At 35.5% G+C, this 20684-nt stretch overlaps 2 protein-coding genes across 2 annotated transcripts in view; one reads left to right on the plus strand and one right to left on the minus strand.

The window, feature by feature from the left end:
• FBXL13 (F-box and leucine rich repeat protein 13) overlaps nucleotides 1-1131 on the minus strand; it is a 33916-nt gene extending 32785 nt beyond the window's left edge. The window contains 1 exon segment of the mRNA XM_035549560.2: nucleotides 1011-1131. Coding sequence (XP_035405453.1) covers nucleotides 1011-1051 — 41 coding nt within the window. The 5' untranslated portion in view covers nucleotides 1052-1131.
• On the plus strand, nucleotides 885-20116 carry LRRC17 (leucine rich repeat containing 17). Its single transcript, XM_035549558.2, has 4 exons — nucleotides 885-1068; nucleotides 13106-13976; nucleotides 17222-17377; nucleotides 18600-20116. The coding sequence occupies exons 2-4, from the start codon at nucleotides 13226-13228 to the stop codon at nucleotides 19004-19006; spliced, it is 1314 nt and encodes a 437-aa protein (XP_035405451.1). The 5' UTR covers nucleotides 885-1068; nucleotides 13106-13225; the 3' UTR covers nucleotides 19007-20116.
• The last annotated feature ends 568 nt before the right edge of the window (nucleotides 20117-20684 follow it).

The raw sequence follows: 20684 nt of genomic DNA on the forward strand, positions 1-20684 counted from the left end.
AAGCAGGAGTTTCACTTTTGGAATAAATAATCAATTACTGGTACTTTGAAGACGTAACTCAGAGGTAGATAGCTCTTAACTGTCCTCTAACCTCAGCCCTCATTTCAAATTTCATGTTATCACTGCGCAATACTTCCCATAGTCTCAGCGTGATTGTCAGAAACAAGACAGACACTCAGAGAAGGAAGAATAAGAACAAGACTTGTCATATCTGCTTTCATCCTTGGTTCTGGAAAGTTTTTGTGAAATGGAAAGCTAAACCATTACTCCATTACCCTCATTTCTTTATCATTTTGCATGTATTTTTTTTGTTTGGAGAATCCTGTCAGTGTATGCAGGGATTTACATAGGAGTCTTTATTAACACACCGCAGACTTTTACTACCTTACAGTTTAGTATGACATATACTTTTGTAGCACATTTCAAGATATAAAATATACTTGAAAGTTTCTAAAGTAGTACCAGATTCTAAAATTTTAGGCATTTTTAGAATTTTAGTAGGAGACTAAAATAAAAAAAACAAAACACTATTTTTAGTTATAGACACTACTTCAATTTATATTTTAAATCATTATAAAATAGCAAGAGAAGTTCAGTTTTGAATTAATTTCCTTTTCAGGAAAGCAAGTGCAAATTTATATTTTTGCAATGCACAGTGGCTTTTATTTCTTGATACCTTAGCAAAAACTGCATTTTCAAACCTCCTGATTTAAAATCCTAACTAATCATAACATAGAATTAGTCTATTTATGGCTACAAAAAGCAAGCCTTGTTCTCATTATGCAGTAAGTACTAGCTGTTTGTGGATCTGACACTTTGCTGGACATGATCCAAACCTATAGTGCTATTATTCCTCAGTAAAATTTAAACAGCTGTAGTCATGTAATTCAAAACCCTGGAAGCCTGCTGCAGTGCTTGTTCTGCTTCAGTATACCATGAATGCAGGATGCAGCCAGTCATATAAAGGATTCTCTTCTTCACAGAATGAAAGACAGACGTGAAGTACAAACCTGAATGCAACTTCAGGTCCAAACGGATGAGCTTGTGACATCCTGTTCCAGAGCCCAGGTACTGTAAACCTTTGTCTGTGGATTTTCTGCACGGAGCTAAACTCAGATACTGAAAACTGGGAAAGCTCCTTTTCAAAATTAAAAGAGAGAGAGAGACTGCAAATTATTACAAGAATATGTTACAGACTCAAAAGAACATAAAATACTATAGCTAAAATATTTTGGAAATTACTGGAAGAAATGATGTTATACATTAAATAGAATTCGCTTCTTGCTGAGGTTTGAAAGTTTCTTTCGTTTTTCTGCTGCACTTTTTCCTCTGCTCCATGAATTGCATATTAGTGGGGAATAGCACTATCATACAGCATATTTCACTGTATCAAAACAATATCATTTTAAAGTTATCTCAACTGCAAAACCATCCTTTTTTAGTTAATTGTGATTTTTGTGTGCATACTTTGAAAATGAATAGACTTCTCAGTGTAAGCTTGGCAGACTGTCTTTGCTATTGATTTTACAAGCAGTGCCTGGTGGAAATGAAAACCAGAGCTCTATCAAAGGACGTTAACAACACAAATGTACAGTTAGAGCTTCTCTGCTCATATAATTATTTAGAAGAGTACTACTAAAAGAATCTGAAAAATTGAAAGAGATACAAAAGTGACTTAAGTGCCTATATCTTGTATTTTTCAATGTTTTCTAAAGTTTTAATCAGTTCTTCTGGAAAATATTTCCTTATACTAAATGTTAGCTAAAAGAAAGCAAACTGTATAAACGGAAAATGTTAATCTACAGCACGCTGTAAAAGCTAAGAATCTATACTCAGAATATATTTAAGTTTCCATCTGCAGACTTGGTTGATAGCATACTGAAAACTATTTATTTTACTGAACTAAATTTCTAACTGGAATAAATAACTATTGCCACAAGCACCACAAATGAAAGCATACAGAAAATCACAGCCTAGAATTAGGACCTACTGCTCTGGTAGACATTTAGTCTACATTTGCAGTTCTGCAAGTCAGCAAAAGTAGTCATTTTGAAGAAAGACAGGAACACCCACTGAGGAACTGACTACTTAAGGAGTGGCACAAATTTTCAGAACTGACTTTATACTTTCAATATAGAGTGGGGAAACATGCTGTCTTGAACTGAACGGGTGAAAAGAAAAGAGAGAGAGAGAGAGAGAGAGAGAGAGAGAGAGAGAGGAAGCTGGAAAATAATGATATTTTTTAAAAAGGACGATACAAAAATATTACAAATGAAATGGAATTGAAAACGAAAAAGATTACATTTCATGAAAAAGAAAAAGAAAACAAGACAGACAAAAGCAGATATTAGAATATGAGGTTATGCATTTGTGTTTTTTTACTAAATAGAAACGTTTTTTTTCACATTAAATACAGAAATACAAGTATGCTTCTTGATAGAAGCATAAGTCTGTTTGCATTTTAGTGACATATGCCCCAGAAGTGAGTGGGGAAAATCAAACTCAGAGAGAGTAAACTTCCAAACATATCTCAGAAAAAAGATAATGAATTAATAGACTTTTATAAACTCCAGCAGTTTTAAATCTTTTTACAGTATATGTTGCTACAAGGTTGCACAACTTAAGATACAGAGAAGCCTTTCTTATTGCATTTTGAAGGCTGTTCAAAACCTACTAGTACTCTTGAAGAGACACTGATTTTCCTTGCAGGTCATATGACCCATTTTTATGACCTGAGAATTTTAATACGACTTCTTCTGCCATTTTTAAAGTGCCAGGTTTCTTAGAACTTAAGCTTGAGCAAGTAGACTTGTTTTAAAATAAATCCTTGTTTTGTGTTACAGCTGAATTCTTCAGGAATTGTGTCATATTGGCTTTTTTGATTAATTTGGCATTAGCAGTCTCGGGATCATTGTTTTAAATGCAATCTGATAAAATCACCTTCTCACACTTCTTCCAAATAGACGATATTCATGTCTACCATATGCAGAAGAACTTTTCAGAGGGAAACTGTACCTGATTATCCATGTTGTTTAATACAGAGGTTAAAATTTTTGCGTGGAAATGTAGGAGAGAATATGGCATGCTTTCACCACTTTCAGACTACACTTGTTCATTGTTCTAATAATGGACATTTGATATACAATGTCAAGCTTCATGTACAATACTACAAAATACAATACTGCCACCTTTAAGAACTTTGTACTAGTTACCTTATTAAACAGGACCTGTGGTGAGATACATTTTTTGACATGGCACATGAATTGTTTATGAAGTGTGTCTGCTATGAAAGTCTTCACAGGACAGAGAATTTTTTAACTTCCTTGTAATCTCAGAAACAGTGATCTTTCATTTTTGCCCCAAAATTGTCAATAAAAAGACTGGTATCCTATACTTTTATATCAGGAACATAATGTGTGGCTGGAAAAACTTACTGAGGTACATGTTAATTGCAAAATATATACTGGTATTTTACCAGAGAATACTTTTCCTTTTTATTTCAAATTTTTTATCACATTGAAAGCTTCATCTACTCTGGAGAATGCTTCCTTGGTGATATGTGATTTACATATCAGATGAAATACATGAATCTGACTTTTGGTGCTAACAGGATACTTAGGTAACCAGAAGAACATACGCCAGGATTACTTATAGAACAGCTGTTCCAAACTTCAGTAAAACTATGTGATAATTTAGAAAGACAAAATATTAGGCAACATGGAGAAAACACAGATTATGATGAGCATAAAACTGATGAAGAGGTGACTGGCAGGAGTGGAGACACTAAACGGAAAACTTTTTTGAAGCACATGTTAGTAATCTGAGGATACAGCATTATAGACTGAGAAGAACAAAAATATACTATGCAAATACAAAAGAAAACCAGATTTCTGGACTTTGTGGGGGTTTTCTTGAAAGGAATACATTAGTTTTCCTCATGGGAAAGAGAAAACATTTTCAGCTATCTTCAAACTCTGTATACTTCTTTGTGGAGGCCACTATCCTTGGTCAACAAGCTTCTTTTCCTTTATGGCAGCTTTTAATGCAGCAAGCAATCTTTAACCCACCAAGCAGTCTTTGAGACTCATAGAGGGATGCATCTGAACAGGAAAGGCAGACCTCTGCAACCAATCATCCAAATAAGATTTTAGAATAACATTTTGTTTTTCTCCCAGCTGGCACACAGGTTCTTGTCTCACACAATAATCCTATCAACAATCCTTTCTAGCAAAAATCCATTTTTATGACCATACCTTCAAGCAAACTTTTTGCATCATCAATAGTAACTGGACATGCCATAGAAATTTTTTGACTAGCATGTTCTCTTTAAAGTTTCTGTAGAATTCTGTGAAATATATAGAGTAGGCTAGCATATATTGTTAATAAAACTAGTATTAGAGGACGGGTGTATTAGCATTACATTGTGGTACATGTGGGTCAAGAAAGCAGATGGAACCATCTTTGGACAGCTGGAGGAAGCCTTACTCATGAGAGACTTTAACCCCTCTGAAATCTGCTGGAAGGACAACATGTCTGGTTGCAAATAATCCAAACACTTCTGCAGTGTGTTGAAGACAATTTCTTGATCCGGAAGACTGATGGTCAGTCCAGAGATGATGTTCTGCTGCACTGACTTCACAAATTAAAAAGAAAAAAAAAAGTCCAGATGTGAAGAACTGGAGTGGTCTTGGTTACTGCAACCATGAAAAAGAGGAACTTAAAATCCTGAGAGAAGACAGCAAGACAAATTGTGAGAGAAAGCCTAAGCTTGAGAGCAGATCTTGGCTTTTTCAGTGGTCTACTTGACAGGATCTCATGGTAATTGGATCTCAGTGCCATGGAGGGCAAAAGGAGAGCCCAGGAGAGCTTGCTGATTTTTAAGGCCAAGGTATACAATGGCTTTTTTGTCTCAGCTTTAATCCTAAGGCTTGCCTTCAGGCCTACCAGAAGCCTTATAGCAGAGTCAGGGAATAAAGCAACACCCACAACAGAAGATACTATCAGGGAGCACTTAAGGAAATAAGACCAGGTGGGATGCAGGAGTACTAAGAAAGCTGGCTCCTGTCACTGTGCAATGGTTTCATACCAATGGATAGCTAAACTCCACTACAACCACTGTCTTATTCTCCCCCCTCGAAGGAAGAGGGGAAGAAAATATGATGGAAAAGGAATCAAGGGTTGAGATAAAGACAAGGAGATCACTCGCCAATTACTGTCATGGGAAAAACAGACTCAACGTAAAGAGATTAATATAAATTATTGCTAAACAGCATAGAGCAGTGAGAAACTAAAAGCAAACTAAAAACACCTTCTATGTCTTCCCCCCAGTTGGTGCAGGGGAATGGGGAATAGGGGCTGCGGTCAGTCCACAATGCTTCATCATCTGCTGCTCCTTCACGGTCACTCTCTTCCCCTGCTCCAGCATGGGGTCCTTCTCACAAGATGCCATCCTTCTCAAAGTGATCCTACATGGGCTTCCTACAGACTGCAGCTCTGCAAGAACTGTTTCAATGTGGGTTTGTACCATGGGATCCATCCTTCAAGAGTGGACTGCTCCAACATGGATCTCCCAGGGGCCGCAGCCTCCTCCAGGCCACATCCACCTGCTCTACTGTGGGCTCCTCCACGGGCTGCAGTGTGGAGATCTGCTCCATGTGGGACCCATGGGCTGCAGGGGGACAGCCTGCTCCACCAGGGGCCTCTCCACAGTCCACAGGGGAACTTCTGCTGTGTGCCTGGAGCACCTCCTGCCCTCCTGCACTGACCTTGGGGTCTGCAGGGCTCATTCTCTCACATTTTCTCACACCTCTCCCACAGATACTGTTGCGCAGCAGTTTTATCCCTTTCTTAAATCTGCTCCCACAGAGGCCCAACCAGCATCGCTCCCCGGCTCAGCTGGCAGTGGCTGGTAGCTGGTCCCTTTTGGAGCTGGCTGGAGCTGGCTCTGATCTGACATGGGGCAGCTGCTGGGCTCTGCTCACAGAGGACACCCCTGCAGTCCCACTGCTACCAAAACCTTGCCACATAAACCCAATATAGACTGAGAAGCCTCACTCATCATTTTTGAAAGGTCTAGGTAAGCAGAGGAAATTCCAGATGACTGGAAGAAAGAAATGTCACATCCACCATCAGGAAGAGGAAGAAGGATCCATGAAACTACAGCCAGTCGGTCTCACCTAAGTCCCTAGGAAGGTTATGTAGCAAACGATCCTTGAAGCCATGCCCAAGCACATGAAGTATAAAAAGGTGATAGGGAACAGCCAGCATGGATTTACCAAGGATACAGCATTATTCACTGAGGTAATAGTTCGCTCTGATGAAATGAACGGATCTTCAGATGAAGGGTGAACCGCAGCTTCTGTGTATCTTGACTACAGCAAGGTCTTCAACGCAGTAAGTATCCTTTATAGCCAAAGGAGTAAAATATAGGCTGGATAAGTGGACTTCAAAGTGAGTGATTCTTTTTCTGGATTACAAACCAAAGGATTGTCACCAATGGTAATATATCCCATTGGTGGCTTGTGACAACTGGCATCCCTCCAGGGTCAATACGTCTTTAGTAATGATCTAGATGACGGAACAGAGTGCATTCTCAGCAAATTCACAAAAGAAACCAAACTGGGGGAGTGTCAATATACTGGAGAGTAGGACCACTATTCAGAGAGATTTAGTCTGGAAAAATGGGCGGACAGAAACCTCATGAAATGCAACAAAGACAAATGAAAAGTCCCACATCTCGGATGGAATAGCCCTATGAAATAGGCTAGGCACAGACTGGACAGAAAGCAGAACTGGACTATCAAATCCATGCACCTGAGAATCCTGGTCAATAGTAATTTCAACGTAAATCAACAGTGTGCTGTCATGAAAAAGGTGGCCAACTGCATAATATTAGCACATGTATGTGCTAATACCTACGAGGCTGTATTAGCAGGAGTCTAATCAGCAAGTCAAGGGAAGTAATTATTCCCCTCTATTTGACACTTGTGAGAAAGCAACCTTTTGGGGCTCCCCAGTACAAGAAGATATTGACATTCTCTGGCAAGTCCAGTGGAGGGCCTCCAATATTCTTAGAGGTGCATGATGTCCAAGGAGACTCTGAGAAAACTGGGTTTGTTTAGGCTGAAGAAGAGACTGTTAAGGGAGAGATCTTATTGCTCTCTATAACTATCTAATGGGAGTATAGAAAAGACAAAAACAGATTCTTCTTGGAAGTGTTAAAGGACAAGAGACTGAAGACAAGTTGCAACACAGTATATTCCAGTTAGATACAAGGATTTTTTTTTTTTAATTTTTATTTTTTCCCACCATGAGGGAGGCCAAAATTGGAGCAATTTGCCCAGAGAGGCTGTGGAATCTCCATCCTCGGAGATACTCAGAACTCAACTAGAAAAGGTGCTGTGACCTAACTTAGTTAGATCTTCTTTGGTTGGGTGCTTGAACTAGATGATTTCCAGGGGTCCCCTTCAACCTAAATGAGTCTATGAATAGTCCAGAATGAAGTTCTCAATATACACCATATTGCTGCTAATAATCAGAAGGCTAAAAATGTTATCAAATGGCTAATCACTTGAATTTTTCTCCTGAGATATCCACCTGTCCAGTCACAATTAGAGGGGAAAGGACATAGTGCATGCTGTGAAAAAAAATATATACTTTCAGGTAGTCGTATTAGACTGACCACCTGCTCTGTCATGCTCTAATTGTTATCAGTATGTCTCTTGTCTAAAGATAGATGTGGTACATATACATGATCTGCAATATCTCTCTGCCTTGAAAGAGGACACACAACTTTTTTTCCATATCTTTTCCCCTTTTTTCCTCCTCTTTCTTCTTTTATCTTTTTTTTTTTTTTTTTAACCTTAAAATCTGTCATGAAAAAGCTGGCAGATCAGTAAGATACTTGTGACAGACTTCATAGTAAAGAAGAAAACTGGATGAAAAGAGAGAATCAGCAGCTCATGAAATTAAGTATTATATTTAATTATGACAATAAAGACCTGAAGCTGCTGCAATAAAAGCTGAAGAGATTTTAATAGGTCATCTTAGTCGAAACCTTCAGCGGAGATAGAAAAATAAGCCTAAGCAACATTTGACAGATGTTTGCCAAGTCTATTCTTGGAAAACCTATGTTTGAGATTCTTTTTATGTTGTATTCTTGTATCTGGTGGATATTTACACACTGATTATTGTGTTAATGACATCCATCACATAACCAAATATGCAATACTACTATAAGAACCTTCTTTTAAATTCAGACGTCATAACATAACATTATGGAAAAAAATTACACTTAGGAAGTTGAAATTTATCTTTAATTTTCTTTAAAACCTAAATATTTTCATCTTAAATTAAATATTTAATATTTAATATTTAATTTTTTTATTTAAATTTATCTTCAAAATCTAAAGAAACACATTTCTTTCCTTGCAAGTACTGTTAAGTATTTCTTACCTCACAATTTCATCAGTTCACCATTTTTTCCAGTCCTTTGAGTTTGCCAAAATATGATATTCTGAAGTTTTTTATGGTTATTTCACTATTTTATGCCAATTCCTTCTTTTCATTTTCCTTTTTTTTTTTTTTCTTTTTTTTTTTTTTTTCCTTCCTGGGAGAGTTCTTAGTTTTAATATGATGCATGCCACTTTAAAACTTACTACATAATAGTTGGGTCAGAAGCCACTGCCCTATGAAACATAATTAAAATTCTAATAATATTCTGAAATGTCTTCTATATTCTATAACAAGCTAAACATCTGATGTAATCCAGGCAAGTGAATACATTTAATATCACTGAAAAAGAGAGAAAGAGATTTTTTAAATAAGGTTTGCACTTTTTTTCTGCTCTATGAGGAGACATGCTGAACCGAATTATATCTGGGAGATGCTTAATAGCTATGTTATGTGTATTCAGATGTGAATGGCATATAATCAGCAAGTTGTAAGACCATGCCAAAAGGAGCATTTTGAACATCTCTTCACATGGTTCATGTAATAAAAGCTTTTCCCTCTGGATAGTTGGATAGTCTAAGACAAACAATATAATCCTAAAATATCAACTACTGTCAAATTTTGCTACTTGTTGAAAATTTTCCTCTTTTCATTACTTTGAAAAAATACTTCAGTATTTTTAATCAGTGGAATGCTGATTTGCCAGCTTCATCTACAATAATTAGTAAAATGGGCAAGGAGTGTCACCTGATACAGCAAAACTCACAGCTAAATGTTCTTCCTCCAAATACACAGGGTAAAGTCATTTATAGCTCATACTGAGAACAAATCTTAATCCTTGCTATTCCATGAACTAGGTCCAGGCATCACAGGGGAACATACTTGCTGGTATGTATCAAATACATGTTGGTAAAACAATATAATGCTGAAAGTATTGAAGGAAAAAGAATGGACAAAACATATAATGGTGATTGCACACTTAGACACCTTTCACATAAAGGCTCTCACAAATACCTAGAAATTTAGCGAGACATATTGAGAGCCCGGGGTGTACTAACGAACGAAGGAATAAAGAATTCGGAAATAATGTAGGATTAAAATGTATTGTTGCTGACAACTCTAAACTGAAAACAAGTGACAACCTCCCCAGAGACTGGTGAAATTTTGAAGCCTTTTTATTAAACTTAATTCAGATTGAACATAAGAGTTTCCCCAAGTAATGTATAAAATAAACGAGAATTTATCTGATTACCTCTGAATCCTAAAAAGCTCTGTTTTCAAATAGAAGTAATTAGTTAAAAACATAGAATCATAGAATATCCCGAGTTGAAAGGGACCCATAAGGATCAAGTCCAACTCCTAACACAAGTCTGTACTTTTTATCAGAGAGATTTGTGTACCTAAGTAACTAAAGCACATTAAAAAATCTTCCTTCTCACTATGAAATAGATTTGTAGAGAAAGTTTGTGTTACTTACATTTAGTCCCTGGCATTCAGAAAGATCTAAGTCTTGCAAATTCTTACATTCACCTAAAAAAAAATAAAAATCTTTTGAAAGCTTAAAAGTTCAAAATCTCAGAGTGCCACAGAAACATAAGAATTCTTATCACAAATTCAGTCCATTTAGGCCAATATCCTCCTAGAAGCTATTGCCATATCAGATTACAGAACAGAAAGCACAAAAAATACAAAAGTAGAATACATAGCTGAAGTAAGTTGTCCAGAGGAAAAGTCTCTTCTTACACTCTATCAGCTAATTGCTGGCTTAGCTTTCCATCTGTTTTATGTCTTATGTTAATAAAATATGAGAAAGCTACCTAATTAAGCAATTTGGTGTTAGGAAATGACAGAATTAAGTTTTCTACATAAATTATCTGTTCCCTCCCACTGATATGTTGTGATACCATTATTTGATCGTATACGTGAAATATTTTTTTGCTCCAAAAGCAGAGGTGCAGCAACCAGACAAAATGTAGGAAATGACCTGCTTATTATCTGCAGCTATGGAATTTCAGAGAATTTTGCTATTTGTGAAATTCTCTTCTGTGTACATATAATGTGTACATATAATTTATTATTTTTGGAAACTCCAATTTTGCAGAGATTTTTGCAATTTTAACACAATAATGAAAAGTAGATGTCTGACACTAGAAACAGCCCTCACGCATCCACTTTTTGCCAAATTTTAAGTCTATTCTCAAAGGTAATGATGCAAAAAATCCTGTTAAATGCTTTTAAACACAAAAATATTTTGCCTTAGTCTTATCTTCAAAAACAACTGATTTGTCTAAACTGAAATGAAAACAAAAAGTAAACCTGATACAGATATCTAATATGGAAAATGTAGTATGAAATGTTTATATAGTTAAAAGAAATGCATAAAAAAAATTAAAAAAAAATATATATATATATATATTCACCTGGTAAGCCAAATACATGTTTTCAATTGCAGTCAAGCATTAGTCTGACAGTAGGTCTGTACATTCTTTTCTATTGGAACTATGACTTCATTGGCATCCTGTTACACTGTGTAACTCAATGTGTTTTTGAAGAGTAGGACCTTGATCCCTCAGGATGCCTGAGAGGGATTGCACAACTCAAAAGAATCTAAGCATTGGAAATCATCATTAAGGCTGCTAAGCCACAGAAACAACGCACCTCTTATATTATTCTTGCCCTAATAATAAATGAGACATAGTTATCAACCTGTAAATGCTACTGAAAGGAGTTGCACATTTTGGTATTATAGCTGACTATAATTTAGTTTGCAGGCAGGATGTAAGACTAGTAATAAATGCCAATTAAGACCCAGGAGATGGAAAGGAAGAGGAAAGAATATTTCCATAATTATTTATTACTTTTCCTTCTCCAAGTTGTATTTTTTTCTATTTCCAAGCTCTCCTGATAGAGTGAGATTTCACATTACCAGAACAGAGAACAGTTAAAACAACACAGAGGGTCACAGTTATGACTGAAGTTATTAAAACACATGATCAAATTACACTGAGTAGCACATAACTGCCAAAAAGTAACAAATAAATTTTCATTTTTCATGTAAGGAGTAAAGTCATCAGTGCAATGCACTCTATGAATTAACTGAATATAAATGCAGATAGACAACTGGCAACTACAGGAACAAAATGGAAAAAACAATCAACAGATTTTCAGTTATTAAAAGTTAAGTAAATATTGACAACTGGTCACATGGATTAGAGGGAAGTAGTAACATGCACAGACAGGACTGTTCCATTTGTATGGTAAGTTAGAACTACACATACACTGGGAATGTTCTACAGTCCAGATGTGATTTAAACTGATCTATCAATTTGCTTAAACATTACAGATTGCTTTGCTTTCAGAGGGATTTTACCTAATATTAGCTGATTTATTATACAACTTTTCCTCCAGATGAAGAGAAGGTTTTTTGAGGCCAGAACAGTTGATTTTCAGAAACAGAATATCTGTCCAATTATCTGCATTCAAGATTGCATTCATTGCCCCTTCTTAAGTGCTAAGGTAAAAAAAAAAAAAAGCATAAAGCAAAGATGTCCACAGTCATAGAAAAAAAATGAGTAGTCAAGCCAAAAAATGAAGAATTAAAAAAAAAAAAAAAAAGAAATCAGAAGAAATGATGGTGATCAACAAAAAATAGGAAATTTATGAGATGAAAAGAAGTCAGATAATATAGATAATATAAAAACCTCAGGGGTTAAAATGTTTCTGAGGAAACACAACCATGTGGCCAAACTTTACTGAAAATGACTGGAAAAGGGGCAGTGCATAGGAACACTGCAAGAAATTCAGGATGGAACATAGGCTAGAAATGTACTAACAATACTAAGGCAATTTTGGACATATTTGCATGAAGTAGTCCTTGTCTTCCCCTAAGAATAATCCCTGGTGATTTTGTTTGGCTTGCCTGGAAAGGCAAAAGTTCCTGGCTTACCCCTCTACACTCTGCATCCTCAGGTGGGCAGACCTGGGAGTGGTTTGAAGCAGGCCACTGACAGGACCTGCATGTTCCCTTTGCACTATCTACCCTCAGATGATGTATAATAACCTCAGTTGCTTTTGAAAAAGACTGTATCTGGGTCCTTCTCAGAGCAGTCTAGCCAACTTTGTCTATCTGACACGGACCATAAGAGACACCCGGTAGTAGCAAAGCTAGTTAGGATGAAATGGGACTCAAGCTCAAAAGCAAAAACTTAAAAACAAATGAACTTTAAAGTCTCAGGTTTGATAGGAACACTGGATGACTTTATCTGGCCTGGCTCTTTATGTGTTCCAGTAGGTCAACACCTGAAAAGATGGAAAAACCTCAGCCTCAAGCTCCTCTGTGAAGCTATCTTCCAAGATGAACTTAAATACAAAGAAGATTCAGCCTGATGGCATTTTCCTAAACATAGAGATCCTTCTAACAAAAATTAGTTAGAAAATGATCTCCACAGATTACCATGTTTTATCAAAATGAATGACAGTAGACCACAGACAGTAAAACCAACAAAAAATAAGATAGAACATTTTTTCAAAGTATTTGTGAGGCTCCAAGTAGGGTAATGATTGAGTACTTGACTGAACGTTGCACATTATGTACAAGTCACCATGGAAAGGCCTATTTCATCTGTTCTAATATTTTATTTTTCTTCCAACACAGGGATTCCTCACACCTCAGCTGTGCCTCCTCAAATCTGGACAACACTGTTTGAAACAACCAAAAACTTCAACTGACGTTCCAGTTGTCACAAACACTAACTGGTGCTAGCTGAATGTCAGGATGCAAGTAGTTACTATTATAGTACTACTTCTTCTTTGTAAAGCTTCTGACTTTAGGAAGACAAGGAGTAGGAATTTGAGAAACAATGAAAGGGAAAAAATCTCACGGAAAGCATCTGGCACCGTTAAGCGCAATGCCCTAGGCCTACCATGTGATATATACACTTATCTTCATGAGAAATACCTAGACTGTCAGGAAAGAAAACTGATTTTTGTGGCACCTGATTGGCCTGAGGATTTGAAACACATGCTACTAGCAAGAAACAGGATTCGTAAATTGAAGAATAATATGTTTTCTAAGTATAAAGCACTGAAAAGTCTGGATTTACAGCAGAATGATATATCAAAAATTGAAAGCCAGGCTTTCTTTGGTTTGAATAAACTTACTACACTCTTACTCCAGCATAATCAAATCAAGACTTTATCCGAGGAGATTTTTATTTATATGCCCAGTCTAAACTACCTACGTCTTTATGATAATCCCTGGCATTGCAACTGTGAACTAGAAACTCTTGTTACAATGCTACAGGTTCCAACAAACAGGAATTTGGGAAACTATGCCAAGTGTGTGCACCCAATAGAACTGAAAAATCAGAAGCTAAAACAGATAAAAGCTGGACAGCTGTGTGGTGAAGAGGACAGGCAGGACCCCCAGAACATAAAACAGGAGAAGCCTGTCAAACCAGAATTTGATTCCTCTTTGTGCCACATATATGTGTTTCCTGTACCAACTCTGAACTGCAAGAGGAAAGGTTTGTATCAGTCTTTATAACTGAATGAATTATTTTCATATTCTAGCTCCCTTGCTACTTTTCATCATATATTTACAGCAAACCAATATAGTACCGGTATTATCTTGACTTACTTTAACTAATACTGTTAATTACTTTTCTCTCTTTTTTACTGTAAATATTTTTCTTACAAATATTCTTTAGTGCTCTTTGTACAACAAAAATCAACAGGAATGAAATTAAGCCCCTGCTTAAGTTACTGAAACACCACAACCTCACCTGTCTGATTTTACAACTATAAGCATACTCATCAGTCATATTACAGCTGTCCCAAAATTTTTGTACTGATAAAAAGAAGCACAGAGTGTATTTTCTTCTTTCCCATGTACAAACACAAAGATAGCAAGAAATTTGACAAAAGGGAACTGTGAAGCAGGACTGGAGCAGCCAGCTGTGCTTACAGTCCCCAAAGGAACCTAATTGCAAAGAAGAGCCATTGCAACCTCACATATTCTGTGCAAGATTTCTTCTACTGTGGGAAGAAATTGCATGCTTTTCTTCACAAAGAAATACCTCCACTGTGTTCTTTCTCCCAGTACAAACATTTCAAAGCTGAAGTGCCTTCAAGAAATGTTGTTCAGACACTTGAATCCATTGCATTCCCAAATGCATCTCAGGCTCCATAGTTAAGCCCTAAGGGCAAACCAGCTGGGGCATTTATCAACACAAAAAATGCACATTTATTCATGCTTTATATTTCTCATATTTTATGCCACAATGAAACCAAGCAAAGAACAAAACAATTCAGAAGAGAGTTGTTCTTCAACATTATAAAATCTGAAATAAAAGGCATTGCTAGTAGCCCAAACTGGGAGGATTTTCTAACAACTTCTGCAAAGTATATCCTGTAATACTAGACCACTGCAGAATATTTTGCCTACTTTTTATCATCCAACACGTTTTCTACGCTTCTATTTGTCTTTACTCTTGAACTTTAATGCCAGAGAGAAGCTCAGAAGTCAATATAAGGATATGATACTTAAATATAAAGCATTAATCACTTCAATATTTGATTATATGGTTTGTCTGTTATGTATGTCATAAAAAAGTCTTGATGCGTTTATTTTTTCCTCAGTGCTAAATTCCTTTTGCCATGCAGCTACTACGTCTTTTTATTAATGATTTATGCTTTTCTATTGGCTAACATTCATTCCTTAATATTTATCTACCTTTGCTTGTAGATAAGATTTTAATTATTAGTTTACAGATTATGATCTTAATTATCCTTCATAGGATCCTAATTACATCATCATTGACTCATGTCTCCAGTAAACAGTGCAACTGAACAGAAAAATGGTGTATAATACAAATGCCGATATAAGACTGTTTCCATCTATTCCCATTTAGTCGTATAGAAGAGATAAGTTGAATACATTAACAATACTCAAAAACTTTTGGCAAGATAAATGTTACTTTTTTTTTTTTCTAAGTTCATAGAAACCTTCAATGTGGTCTGATCTTCATGGGAGTTTCACAGGAGTTTCACAGTATTTAAAAAGAAAAATGGATTACTGTCTTCTCTAGTAATAATCAAGGAATAGTTACTTCAACAGCCACAGGAGTGTACTAGAGGGTACAGGGACTCCCTTCTTCAGGTCAAGAGCTAACTATATCACTCCTGGACTTCTGGAATGTCTAGCATGCACACACTAAGTCCAATTGTAGGAAGTATCAGATCTACTGTGCATATGCTTGACAGCTGGATGCACATATCCCATGGATATTTGGGGTTTCTGAACATATGGCAATCTTTGATGAAAGCATTGTACTTATTGTCCCTGCATAAGATTAGTGTGCAGCAGATGCACAATTTCATTGATATTTTCTTCAGAAATAGGAGTACAATGCACTCAAAATCCTGAGAAAACATAAAAATTCCTCTAAATCCACATGGACAAGATTTCAGAGTAGAAAGCAAGGTGTAACACCTGCCATATCAGTAACATGAGAGAAAGATTGTAACCCATTATTCTTCAACAATGATAGGGATGGAGTGACCAGCAGTTTAGCAGTACTATGGATCTCTAAGGAGACATGAGAAAGCCTGCTCTTTGTCCCTCGGGATCCCAGTTAATGCCAGAAAGCTCATGGAGCAGACATATGAAAAATAAATATAACTATATGTATGTCCTCCTTTTTAAGAACTTCTTATTCATATCTCATCAGATCAGTGATATGTCAGAACAGTCAGTGCTTCAAAACTAAAGTATCTTATGTCCTTGACCATTAAAAAAAAAAAAAAAAAAAGCCACAATAATTGGATGCAAAAGTACTTTCTGCTTGCTTTTCTGCAAAAGAATTGGGATTCACAAGTTGAAAAAAACTGCTTTCCAGTGCAGCCAAACTCTCCAAGTATCCAATTTCAAGCATTATTTGCATTCAATTCATGATAAATAGTCACTGAAACTTTGACATCTGCACAAGCAGGAAACATTCCAAACAAAGCAGACTGGAGTGTTTATAATGTTTACATATTTATAATACATTTATTTATCATACCAATCCTCTACTAAAATTCAAATATAAGGCAAGAAGTCTCTGATGTGTCACTTTAGACTCTATGCTGCCTGAACATATAATAACTACGAGTATAGAAACAAAATACAAAGTATTAAATATTATTTTAAGTACTAAGAAACTATAATTATAGAAGTACAACTACATATATTACTAAATATTGTAATAACTGCCACTTTTATTGCTGATAAAATTTAGAACATTTTGCTTTTTGTCAACAGAAAACAAACGATGTAAGACAGCACACGATAGATTATGGAAGATGTTCACACACCAATGTACCTTTATTTACATAGTTACTGTCTTTTTTCTTTTTTTAATTTAAATGATCAAGCATTTCACACATACTTTTCTTCAGTATAGTATGAATACTGCACTACCTACCCCATTCCTATGCAAATGGATAGTATAGTTCTATTAAAATAAAAATGTAAAACACAGGAAGATGCCTTATTATAAGCTCTAATGAAGACAGCAACTTTTATATAAAGTGTAAAGATGGGAATGAAAAAACAATCAAAGTCAGAAGAAAAAAACAAACATCTTGACACAAGTATTAGGAAAAAAAAGTGAAAGCAAGCAAGAAATAATGCTAGACTGACAAAGCTCTGTGTGGAATGCAACTGTGATATCTAAGCAGTAAAAATTATCTAAAGCTAACACAAGTTATGTCTTTTCCTTTTTTTAAGATTTAAAGAAAGTTCCAGGTAACATACCTCCAGATATAGTTAAACTTGATTTGTCCAACAACAAAATTAGACAACTACGATCCAAAGAGTTTGAAGATGTCGGTGAACTGAAGGTATTAAACCTAAACAGTAATGGAATTGCTTACATTGATCCTGGTAAGAATAATTTTAAATATTCTTTAAAAAGTTATTTGTGTTTTATTAATTATAAACTTTGGTAACATCTTTGTCATATACAAACATGGGGAAAAAAGGATTTAAAAATTCAGAAGTTGGTTCAAATTTAATCTTTTGTAGAAAACTCATAAAGGTTTGCACTGAAATGTGTTAATCATGGAAGTCAGTGAAGAGAGACTGATTTCAGATGCTATTTCTTAATACTAAGCCAACCAAGTGCAAAAATAGAATTTCACAGACTGAAGACTAATCATTTACCAAAATGCCAAATAGTTGAATGTCTTTAAATATCTATGCCAAATCTAAAAATAAAGTTGTCATACAATGAGGCTGCTTTTAAATAATACTGGATAGAAAATAATAAACTAAAAGAATTTAAACTATTTTGGTTTAAAAATCACTATATATAATTACTCTTAAGTTATGTATTATTAGAACATGTGGCCTTGTTTAGAAATTTTTTTATTGCCTATATGTATTTGATTTTTAATTATGAAAGCAGACACAAAGAAAGAGAGATAGAAAGAATGAAGCAATAAGAGCCTTCTCTAGTAGCATTTTAGAAGTTAAATAGTAGGAGAAAGTGGTAATAATAAAATTGTACTTATGAGGTTTAACATTATATATAGTCAACTTATTTAAATTAAGCCTTCTGCTATGCAATTAAACTGAGCATACTTGTAAAAAGTATGAACTGTTTTCTGAAATATGACTCAGAATTGTTATTATGAAGATCCATGTTTATTTTCTTCTGCATCTTAAAATATTCATTTTAAAGGTTCTGTATATACACGCATACACAAATGCATACATACGTATAAAAACAACTAGCCCTCCACTTTGTCTAGCATGTAATCAACTATATTTCTACTTCTGTATCAGGGCAATAACAGCAAATTTCTATGAGCAAATCAAGCATTCTTTTACCTCCACTGTCCCTATACTACACACATGTATATTCATACAAGTTTTGTATTTATTAGCAGTACAGCTCCCCTAACGTTGGCATATTCAGAACAACATATGTCAATACTCAGGGCACAAGCCATATTCTAAAGTTCAGTGTTTGAAAAGTATTTTTATAGCCTTTAGCAATATATATATATATATATATATATATAACTATGAAGAAGTTATTTCCTGTTGCAAATAAGCATATTTTCTCTAATTCATCTTAATAAATTATCTTTCTGTTAATTAGCTGCTTTCTCAGGACTCAACAACTTAGAGGAGCTGGACCTATCAAACAACAGCTTGCAGAATTTTGAATATGGAGTACTGGAAGATCTTTACTTTCTGAAAGTACTGTGGCTGAGAGAAAATCCTTGGAGATGTGATTACAACATTCATTATCTTTTCTACTGGTTAAAGCATCACTACAATGTTCACTATAATGGCCTAGAATGCAAAATGCCAGAGGAATACAAAGGATGGTCTGTTGGAAAATATGTTCGAAGTTACTACGAGGAGTGTCCAAAAGACAAGCTGCCCATTTATCCAGAAACTTTTGATTTGGACAAAGATGATGAGGAATGGGAACGACAAAAAGGACAATCAGTTCAAACAGCAAAAAAGCACAGTGTAATTGTCACTGTGATAGGCAAATAAGGGAATCCTTTTTTCTTTTTCTTTTTTTTTTTAGTACATTCAAATATTTGATACTCTGTCAAAAAAAAAAACATGCTGTTTACATTTTTTGTTAATTATACTGATTGTTGTAAGACTATTTTCCTACAAAGATTTCTGTTTAGTGCAGTTAATAAGTACAGAATGGCATTAGTTACACATCATCCTTCAACGGTTAATTGTTTCTGACTATTTGTTCTGCACATTCTTGTGAAATATTTTGTCAAGTATTCAAAACTATGCAGTAGAAATGGATAGACACAAATGTAGATATGTGGTGGGGAGGAGCTGTGAATGAACATTATGCATGAACACAGCTTATGTGCTGACATGGAACTTGCTGCAGGATTGTGACCAAGACACCTCTTTCTTGAATGTATCACCAATTCTTTATATCTATCGGTTTCCTGAAATATTCCCAGAAAACATTTCTAAGATTTTTGTATCAGCTTCCTGTTGTTTTATTGTATATGAAAACTCAAAATGAAGACTAATCTTAAATACAGTTCTAGAAAAACAGGAATGGCAGTTGTTATACCAATCAGGATTCACGCCCCAAAGTTGGGTTCTACTTGCTGATTTGCCAATGTTCCTGTTCTGTCTTAAGTGAATGCTCAGCCTCTGCCTCTTCCATACCTGAGCTGCATGAAAAAAGGAATAGCTGAAACACAGCTGGCTCCCAAGATACGGTTCCAGTTTTACTTGTATTGGCTTTGTTTGCCTTTTGCAATAGGCAGTGCTGAAGTCTTTCCAGGAGGCATTTTAGGTTGTCATGTCAGCTTGACACAGATTACGTGACATCACTTCTAGGTCAAGAGGAACATGTGAAGACTGCTGCAGTCTGCATCCCATATGCTGGTGCCCATCCCAGCTGAAGGTAAGTATGCTTTTGAGTAAAAGTGTTGGATATTCTCAAATTTCACCCTTCCCCTGACTTGTTTGTAAAATGCACATTATAGTATCTCTTTATCACACCGTTGTCTATGTGAATATACATTCATAAAACTCTGTGACTATTCTAATACAGAGCCATATAAATGCCCTAGCTAAATAGCCAGTAGCTCTAAAGATAATTTCTAAATGTTCCTTTACAAAAAGAAAAACAAACACAAAAAACTTTTTTCTGAATGACTTTCATTGGCTTTTACATAATACTTGTGATTTTTTAATGTCTGCACCACATAATATTGAACTAGACCTAGTGTCTGTTAAAGACAAATATTATCAACCCTTTTTCACACATGGAAAGGATAAGTAACTCCCCAAGTTTATATGGCAGATAAATTGGAGATGCTGGATTAAAGCTTCAGTATTCCCAGTTCACACCCTTGGTCAAGCTCTTACTCTTTCATAAATAAGAAATATGTAAGTGCAGGATAGAGATTCAGGGCCAAAATTTTAGATATCTTTTGGCTATCATGGAAGAAGTTCTGGAACATACCAGGGAGAAAACTTGCTTCTTTATAGCTCTGCACACAATTATGGTGTTTGCAGATTCCTCCAGTGCTCCAGCCACAATCCCAAAAGGTCACATATTTTATTTTAAAAGTCTAATACAAAGCACTCAGCACTGTTATGCTAGCATGAAATAAAAGCGCAGCATAAAAGAAAAACTTGGAAAATATTAAAGGTCATAGAAATACCAAGGAATTCTTAAGTA

The sequence above is a fragment of the Cygnus atratus genome, chromosome 1, assembly GCF_013377495.2.
Source record: "Cygnus atratus isolate AKBS03 ecotype Queensland, Australia chromosome 1, CAtr_DNAZoo_HiC_assembly, whole genome shotgun sequence".
Lineage (NCBI taxonomy): Eukaryota > Metazoa > Chordata > Aves > Anseriformes > Anatidae > Cygnus > Cygnus atratus.